Source organism: Cygnus olor, chromosome 18 (assembly GCF_009769625.2).
Source record: "Cygnus olor isolate bCygOlo1 chromosome 18, bCygOlo1.pri.v2, whole genome shotgun sequence".
Classification (NCBI taxonomy): domain Eukaryota; kingdom Metazoa; phylum Chordata; class Aves; order Anseriformes; family Anatidae; genus Cygnus; species Cygnus olor.
This window is the reverse complement of record NC_049186.1, coordinates 5,662,810-5,671,479: the sequence shown is the minus strand read 5'-3', so window position 1 is coordinate 5,671,479 and position 8,670 is coordinate 5,662,810. Positions and strand designations below refer to the sequence as shown.

General features: G+C 42.5%; 2 protein-coding genes across 2 annotated transcripts in view; both read left to right on the top strand.

Annotated features, from left to right (window-relative positions):
• Positions 1-302: 302 nt before the first annotated feature.
• On the top strand, positions 303-4,260 carry LOC121056775. The gene is made up of 2 exons (XM_040530055.1): positions 303-3,569; positions 3,642-4,260. The coding sequence occupies exons 1-2, from the start codon at positions 342-344 to the stop codon at positions 3,732-3,734; spliced, it is 3,321 nt and encodes a 1,106-aa protein (XP_040385989.1). The 5' UTR covers positions 303-341; the 3' UTR covers positions 3,735-4,260.
• Positions 3,829-8,670, top strand: part of MYO15B (myosin XVB) — a 48,887-nt gene continuing 44,045 nt past the window's right edge. Inside the window, 8 exon segments of the mRNA XM_040530940.1 lie at positions 3,829-3,856; positions 4,312-4,468; positions 4,751-4,769; positions 5,049-5,158; positions 5,541-5,615; positions 6,013-6,109; positions 6,659-6,762; positions 8,537-8,600. Of these exon segments, the coding sequence (XP_040386874.1) occupies positions 3,829-3,856; positions 4,312-4,468; positions 4,751-4,769; positions 5,049-5,158; positions 5,541-5,615; positions 6,013-6,109; positions 6,659-6,762; positions 8,537-8,600 (654 nt within the window).

Genomic DNA, 8,670 nt, shown 5'->3' with positions numbered 1-8,670 from the left:
AGTAATCGTTCTTTCTTAAACTACCGTGTGGCCAAACCTTTGTCACCTGTGGAAAATCATGGGCATTCACTCAGTTGCGTGTACCACTAGCCTCTGGCAAGAGTCCTAATAAGGGAAGAAAATATGGGTGATTTATGACAAATCAAACAGAGGCTAACGTGGTGCAAAATAGTCAGTTTGGCACTCTTCAGATGCAAGCATTTGTTCAGTTTTATAGAAATGAAATAATTACGATTTAGGAGGATCTGGCCTCTCTTTGTAGCTTGTTTCACAGCAGAATACACGTTTCCTTTTATAGGTGAATTAAGATAAACTTGCACATACTCCTGAACACTGGAGAAATGCCTCCTTACCGATCCAAAACTCAGCACAAAAAGGTTGGAAAAGACAAAGCATTGAATCATGAGAAAAAAGTAAGCTCCCCAGGAGATTCAAAGATCCATTATGGGAGACGGCGGGAAGGTAAGAGCAAAAGTCAGTTGAAGAACAAAGAGTCATTGCCTGAAAAAGATGACAACCTTGAGCAAGACCCTTTAAAAACCCAAGGGCTGGCCAAGGAAAGCAAAGAGAATGGCCATGAAGAGCTATTCTTGGGGGAGAGAGCCTATGAGAGAAATGATAAAAAAGAATCTGGTTTGGGGAGAAAACATGGAGAACAATTAGTGTCCAAGTTAGAGAGGAAAAAAGCAAAGGCCTGCAAACCACAGGAGGTGAAATCAGTACAAGAAAGTGAGGACAACAGTGATAAGGAGGAAAAGACTGCCACAAACAGCAAGAAATGCAGTATTAAAAGGAAGTGCGGAAAGCATCCTAGTGTTATTGAAAAAGTCAGCGACTCAGAGTCTGTAGAGTCCTCTGCAGTACAGAGTGTTGAAGGCTCTTTTCAGAAACACGACTTGCCACAGAAGGCACACAGTGCCATGCATGGGAAGAAGTACAATGAGGATCATGGCATTAAGAAAGCTTCTAAACACAAGTCAGGTTCTCAGTTCCAAGGCAGGATTGCAAGGGAAAAAGGTGAGAGAATAGGGAAAAAGCAAGTTGGAAAACGTACCCAGATTATGTTTACTGGAAGTGCAGAAGAAAAGTTCCTGGAAACCTCCAATAACTCTGGTTCTGACTCCAGCAAGGAAAGCCATTGTGCCTATAAAAAAGAGACTTCAGTGGACAGCACTGCAAGCAGCGAAGAGAAGAGTAACACTTCAGAAGATAGCACCAGTGAGAAAGAAGCTATGCTGGAAGATATTCCTGTGGCTGAAGGAAAAGGCTACAAGGAACTACGCGGTGAAAGCAATGAAGCATCTAGTAAGACTGAAAGAGAGCAGATGACCACAGATGGAAGGAAAGAATCTGAGGAGGAAGGCACTGACTTTGCAGGATTAGAGGCGGAGGAGAAAATGAGGAAGCAAGATGACATGCCAAGACATCCAAGATGTACTCTAGCTGAGAGCAGTGAGGAAAGTGATGATGTGAGCATTTCAGGATCCCAACTCATAAGTCCTAAGAACAGAGAAAACGGTAATACCACAGGAAGCAAGGAAAATATGTTAGAAAATGACAAGGTTCAGGATATGTCAAAAGATGAACATGATAATTCTAGTGACAGTGGGGAGAACAGCACTGAAGTGAATGCTGAAAAAGGAAAAGAAAGGGCAAGAAGAAAACCACTGCCTAGTGCTGTGAAGGCAAAACTCCCCATTAGCAAAGCACTTCAGGGAACTGAACAGGAAAAAAAGGTGAATGATGAAGGCAGCACACTGGAAGACAGCCCTTTGCTTTTCAAGCAGCAATTGACATTGAAAGAGAAATGCATGAAATGTGGGAGTACAGAACGAGGTGAAGTGGTAGGACGTATACAGAGGGATGGTTCTTCAGACTGCAGCAAGCAGGCGGTAGCAGCGATGATGCTTACTAAGAAATACTCTTCTCAATCCCAAATCCTTCTCAATCTGAAAAGCAAACATAAAAATGCTGAGACCAAACTATTAACAAGCTGTAAACTAAATCCTGCCCAGATGGCTTTGGAAACCAGCTCTGAACTGAAAAATGTTGGAAGTGTCTGTTCAAAACCTACAACTCTACAAACCTTCGGTACACAGAACGAACCCAACATAGCTCAGAGTTTAGGAGAGAAAAGATTAAGTCTTTCAAGTGTGTCAAGCTGCTCCTCTATTACAAAAAAATCATCTGATAAGCAGCACCTTGGCAAGAAGAAGAAAGTTGGAAAAGTTACTGGAAAAATTAAACTGGGTTCACGCCAGACTTTTGAGGCAAAAAAAGAGAAAGCAGAAGAAGTAGTTGCAGAGGCGCCTTCTGAAAAAGCAAATGTGCGTGATGGGAAAGGATCCAAGTACTTGCACACCACCCATTCTACTTTTAGAAAAGTCACCACCCGGCTTGGTCAAAAACCTTCCAAGAAAGCAAGCCTGAAAGCTCGCCTTTTGAGCGTGGCACGTGCAATTGGTATTTCAGGATGGCTCTTGAAGAAATTTGGAAAGAGGAAGAGGAGCAGTAAGCCTTTCTGGCTGAGAAGTAGAATGGCTATCAGGATTGTAAGTACTGCTGGGTGGGTTGGTCAGTCTGACAAAACCTGCTCTGATGTAGCCAGACAGCTGGGGAGGGGTGAGATGAATGACAAAGGATCTTCTCCTCCATTAGCGGAGGGGAGAGGGGGCCCTAAAACATCAGAGGAACTGGGACGTGCTGATATGCCTTCTGGTGATTCCCCTCTTCATGGAACCGTTTCTTTTCCATACTCACTTAGCTTGGATGAGGACAAGAACAATATTCCTGATGCCAAGTTCGCTGTAGTTCTCCCCAGAATGCACAGCGTGGTTAAGTCAAAGACCTCCGTACCTGCGGGCTCTGGAAATGGTCGTTCCCTAGAGAAACTGAGAGCTCTATCAGAGAGAAGATCTGTGATGCCTGTGCAACAGGGCTGTGGATTCAAGCGTGACCTTCCCAGATCTTTGATGGATCAAAGCCTTCAGAGAAACAGCGAACAATGTTCCTGCAATAGTGAAATGTTTGCATCAACAAGTACAAGACAGGTGACATCTACTGCAACCCAGTGCAGAGTGACCAACCTTCTGAGCTCCTTGCCCCAGCAGATAAAAACACCTGAGAGTGCTGCCACATCCCATTTGTCCACTGGGCAAACTTTGCAGCCTCACCACAAAGATGCTCACCTTTCCCTTTCTTCAAAAGCATCTGGAAATTATTGTTGTGCTCCAGGCTTCTTTCCACCTCAAAAAGAGGATCCAACATGTACAACAGAATATTCCAGGGAGGTGGATGTCAAAGAGAATTCAGGTGGCCTCCAGACTGTAAGTTCCAAAGCCATACCTTGTGTTCACTGGTCCCAGCAGCAGGCTCAGGGATGTGATCCTGTGGCATGGTTGAACTCTGAATTGCTGCTCCCACAAATCACCACTGAGAACCTCAGCAAATGGGCCATCTACAAGGATCCACATCTGACCAGCAGCCATGTGGTGAAGGTCTGCAAGGATCAGTGGGAGGCAGAAGACATCACTGACGATATGCTGGAGATGGATTTCGTGCAGAAACAGGTACGGGTGTTGTCTCCAATATTGGGATGAAGCTGAACTTCTGATTTGCAATAACGTATCCATGCATTTCAGGTGTACATGGGTGAAGACCACAGAGTAGAAGTTGAGGAGATAGAAGATCTAACCAGACTGGAGTACGTGTTGTCAGTGGTATTCTGCAGCTAATTGAAGGTCACAGAGGCTTGTTTGTTATCCTTAAAGCTCTTGCTGGCTCAGCAACAAAAAGCACATTATACATCCTTGGCTACAACATGGGAAAATGCCGTTCTCGTTGCATGAAGTGGGTGGTAAGTTGGGAAGACTTGCAGGAGGAGAAGGACATTTTTATGTTGTGTGCCTACTGACGATGGCATCTGTGGCTTTAGTGACTCCTGTTGCTTTCAGCTATGTCAAACTCAGGCCCTATGTCTTTAGCAGCTTTTAATCACGGGTTGTTAATCATGCTGTTGTTGAAATAGGAGCACCTAACACCGCTTCTTTTGCATGTCCTGGCACCCTTTACCCTTGTGATCCTGCTTAGAGAAACAACTCTAAAGGCTGTGTGCAAGGAGTTGTGATCACACAGATATGGACAGGTTGGACACTGAGCTTTGGCTGTTCTATTCTCTCTGATGTGCTTATTCCTGGACACGTTGGAAACAGATGAAGGCAATGAACAGTTTCAGATCCCAGCCTCCCACAGAATCCCTGGGAGGGCAGAAAGTTTAATATCAATACATATACAATTAAGCTTATGGTTGACAGATTCTTTCTTCTGTTTGTAGGGAAGTCTGTGAGAGTTCAGTTCTGCTGTGTCTGAAGAAAAGGTTCCATCACAATCGTATTTATGTATGGGAAGTAGTGTTTTTTGTGTGTGTGTGTGTTTTTCTTCAGTGCTTATTCATTCTGAACAATGAGCTGTAAGATAAAGTGATTTCTTTTTCTCCATGAAGCTTTGATCTTGCAAAAAGTAGCTTGAGAGCTTGTTCATTACTAGGAATGGTGATAAGAAGGATACTCACACTGCTTTTGCTCAAAAAAGAGGTAGCATGGAATATTTGTGCTAAAATCAAAACCATAGAATCATGTCTAGAACAAAGTCCCAGAGTTTCTCTTGAATTTTGGTATTTGTTGCCTACCCACGTGTGTGCTTGGGTTCAGTTTTAGCTTTAGTTGCTCCTAGTGGAATTCTTCCATTTTAGCAAACCAGTTCTGAGTAAAGTTTGTGGATCTCGAGAAGAAACTTCGGATTTTCTGCAAGCATTTTGGTGTTGCAGCCCAGAGCTAGTGGAATAAGCTTGAAAAAATGTGATTTATCCTGCATGAGCTGGCAATATAATCAGAATTTCAGAATATAATGTATCAGAATATAATACAGTATTTCTTTAAAGCTCGTTTTAGTATTTGTGTGAATATTTGTGTTCCCAGTCAGTTGCATTCCTCATTTAGAAAATTCTAATGAGCCAACAAATTTGTTCCCCTTTCTGATTTTTTGTGTAGACTTATATTGGGCAAGTCTTGGTTTCTGTGAATCCTTTCAAAGACCTCAGCATCTACTCTGAAGAAGTGGCTACCCAGTACCACCGAAGGACGCTCTCAGAAAATGCTCCGTATGTTTCTCTTTCTTGACTAACTCCCTAAACTCTGTTCCCTTTGGGCTCCAGAAAGTGTTCAGCAGCCATACCAGAGCTAACAATGTATTCATGTTCCTCAAGTGTAGGTAATATTGCTGGTGTCACTTACACGAAGCACCATGGCACAGAGCGTTACTTAGGTTAGGTCACGGAGGTCCTGGAGGAACCTGAACTTTGCAATGGCTTTTAACCTGATGTCAGCAAGAACAAAGCTCTGATTTCCCTGGTTCCTCACATTTCTTAGATCAATATGTTGGCCCATCTCTCTGTAGATCAGTGATGAGTAGCCTTTTAGTGCTGTGCTTGTGCAACAGAAATGTGAGGTCAGTTAACTGGGGTTTTCTTTCTGTACAACTAGACACATCTTTGCCATAGCAGAAATGGCCTACGCACTATCCCAGTCATCAGAACAAGAGCAGTGTGTCATCATCAGGTAAGAAATGTGTGTGCTTTTCAAAGGCTTGTTCATTTCTTTATTTAAGGAAGACTTTCATCTTTGTATTTCACTGACCATGCGTTTATCATTCTGGCTCTTGTGTGAAGGTTGTGAGTAGAAAACATGAATGAGATGGGATTTTATTTCACTCTGTGGAAATACAGTGTGAATTTAGTTTCATGGCCTTTGGGGGGAGTAGAAAAGAAAACATTTGACATTCTACAGTGGATTCTTATATGTGCGTATTTTGTGTCAGCGTTTCGAACAACGTGATAGATCTTCATGTGTTGTAAGTCAGTACAGTTCCAATGATTTACTGTAACAGAACCTCTGATAGTGTCTAAATTAGATAATTCTGTTCTGATGCCAGCTTCCTTATCTCTTATTCCTCCAGTGGACACAGTGGCTCAGGTAAAACAGAAGCTGCCAAAGCAATTATGCGATACCTGACTATGCTGTACCAGAGATCAGACGGCCACAGCATCAGGCAGGTAAGAGGAAACTGAGATTTGCTTTATGCTATGACAGCTTGTTAAGAGGTAGAAGCCAAAGACAGCACAAACAGGCCATACTGTCGATTTTGTTTCTTCATTCCTGTTTCACCGAGCTGGACTTCAGATGACTTGTGGTTCAAGGTGAACCTGCCATGAAAATAGGAGCCACAGATGATGTATTTTAGTAATTGAGAGCCCTGATGCTGTATAGGGTGCTTTATCTGTTTGAAGATTTGTATCTGTTTTGAAATTTTTGATTTGACCTGCCTCAGAGACCTTATAGCGGTGTTTGGGAGTTGAAGCTGAACAATCACAGAGCAGAAGTGAAGTGAATGATCACAGCAGTGAAGGTAAAAAGTTCATAGAGCAACTCAACAGTGGCTGAAGGTACTTATACCAAGACAAGTTCAAAAAGAGCCTCCTTAGTCAAGCAAGAATCAATTCAGTGAAGTCCCTTCTTTTTTGGATTTTCAGATTAACAGTTACTTCAGTACTTTGGAGTCTAAAAAACCATGATCGCTACTTAAGTATTCTCTTTTCTTCAAGCCTTGCAATGTCCTACCCATCCTGGAGAGTTTTGGGAATGCCAGAACCATCCTCAATGACAACTCAAGTCGTTTTGGGAAGCTTCTGAACATCCACCTGCGACAGTGAGTTAAAAGAACATCACAGGATGCTGTCCTTCCAACTGTCCAGGGGCACTTAGGTGAGAAAAGGTCTAGCAGAGCATAGGGTTCATACAATAGCTCTCCCCCCACTACAGTCTTGTTATCATCAGGATAGCAGGAGGGTGAGTTTACACCCCTATTTTGCTTTTAGTTTCCTCCACAAAAGAATAGATCTTCACCTCTCGAGACGGATGATAAATTAAGAACATCAGACTGTCTGAACTGCTTTATATCAAGGAGCTATGTGATACAATATTGTGCCTCCAGCACTGGCAACAAGCATTCATACCACACTTCTCTCTAACACTCTGTTAACCCCTAAAAATTTGCAGCAGCTTAGGAGTTTTTTTCTGAGACTTTGTAGTTTTCCAGTTTCCTCTTGAGCTCATGTAAAACTTCATGAATCTATAATAGTCTTTGGCAGGTGTCCTACAGGTCTAACCAGTTCTGTGAAAAACACCTTTTTGTTTTTTAACCTGCCTTTCTAACTTCTGGTTCTTTATGTTCTTTTTTAAAATTTTTTTTTTATTTTTTAATTTTTTGGCTGTTGCAAAACACTGAGCTGACATTTTCATGGAACTATCATAACCTCCAAGTCTCAGTTCTAAGCAGCAATGGTTAACTCAGTTTATATGTGTTGCTGGGATTACTTCAGTTTGTGTGTATCACTTTACATTTATCTACAGTGAATTTCATGTGACATTTTATTGCTCACTCATTCAGTATTGTAAGGTCTATCTGCACTTATTGGCCTTCAACCTCCCTACCTTGAATAACTTCATAATGTCAGGAAGCTTTGTCATATTGCTGTTCAGCTCCCAGGTCACTTATCAAACCTTCAATTACACTCAAGGGCCGGAAGACAGACAATTTGTGGAACTCTAGTGGTTACTGCCCACTTTTAAGAGGATTAGCCATTTACTCCTACCCATGTCAGGACCTTCCTCCTTCTGCCATAATTGTCTGTTTTCCTTAAAAGTTCCTCAACTTGATAAAACCTTCCGGAGGTTCACGTAGACTGTATTCCTCAGATCTTCCTTATCTGCATGCTTGTCATCCCCTTGAAAATACTCCAGGAGGTTTGTGAGACAGGACCTCTCTTTACAGAAGCTATAGTGACTCTTCTCAAATCAATTGTATATACTCAGATGGCCGCTAATTTCTTCCCTTCATTACACATCTACCTAATCTGCATGGGACACGTGTAAGGCTTACAGGCCTATAGATCCTTGCGCGTTCCTTCACTCCAGGATGCTGGCTGCATGGCCCAGTATTGCTGTAGTACTTGGACATCCTGCTTTTGGTCCAGGTTAACTTTGTAAAAGGCGCAAATCAAATACAAAACAAAATGGTGGTCCCTGTCCTCACAGGCTGTCAGCCGGACATATAGAATGAATGCGTAAGGTTAGATGAGACAGTGATAGTGCAACAGCAATCAGACGAGTCTGAAGGAAAGGTGCTTGCCTTGTCTCCTGGAGTATTTTCAGGACGTAATGTGTGAGCATCATTGAAGTCCAAGCTCCTTTGTACTCTGGAGGCTCTTCAGAAACCAGACTTGAATCTTGATGTTTCATAGCTCTCTGTGATAGTACGATACAATACACCAGTGCTGGAAAGCTTCAAAATTCAGACCAAGTTGGTCAGGTCGTATCCTTGTTTCTCGGTAACTACTCCTTTTGCTAACCCCTCAGACAAGTAGATCTGTCTGAAACATCTGACTAGCTTCTGATAGGATCTGTTGTCTTCTTATGCTTAGCGGGGCTGTGGTGGGAACGTCCATCTCCCAGTATCTGCTGGAGAAGTGTCGTGTGGTATTTCAGGTGAGGACCAATGAGTTTCTCTCTCCATTTTTCATATTTAATATGAAATTTAATGTTAATTAACATGGAT

Coding starts and splice junctions, on each gene's coding strand:
- LOC121056775 (XM_040530055.1), top strand. CDS start 342: ATGCCTCCTTACCGATCCAAAACTCAGCACAAAAAGGTTGGAAAAGAC. Junction 3,570..3,641: donor TGGATTTCGTGCAGAAACAG/GTACGGGTGTTG, acceptor CATGCATTTCAG/GTGTACATGGGTGAAGACCA.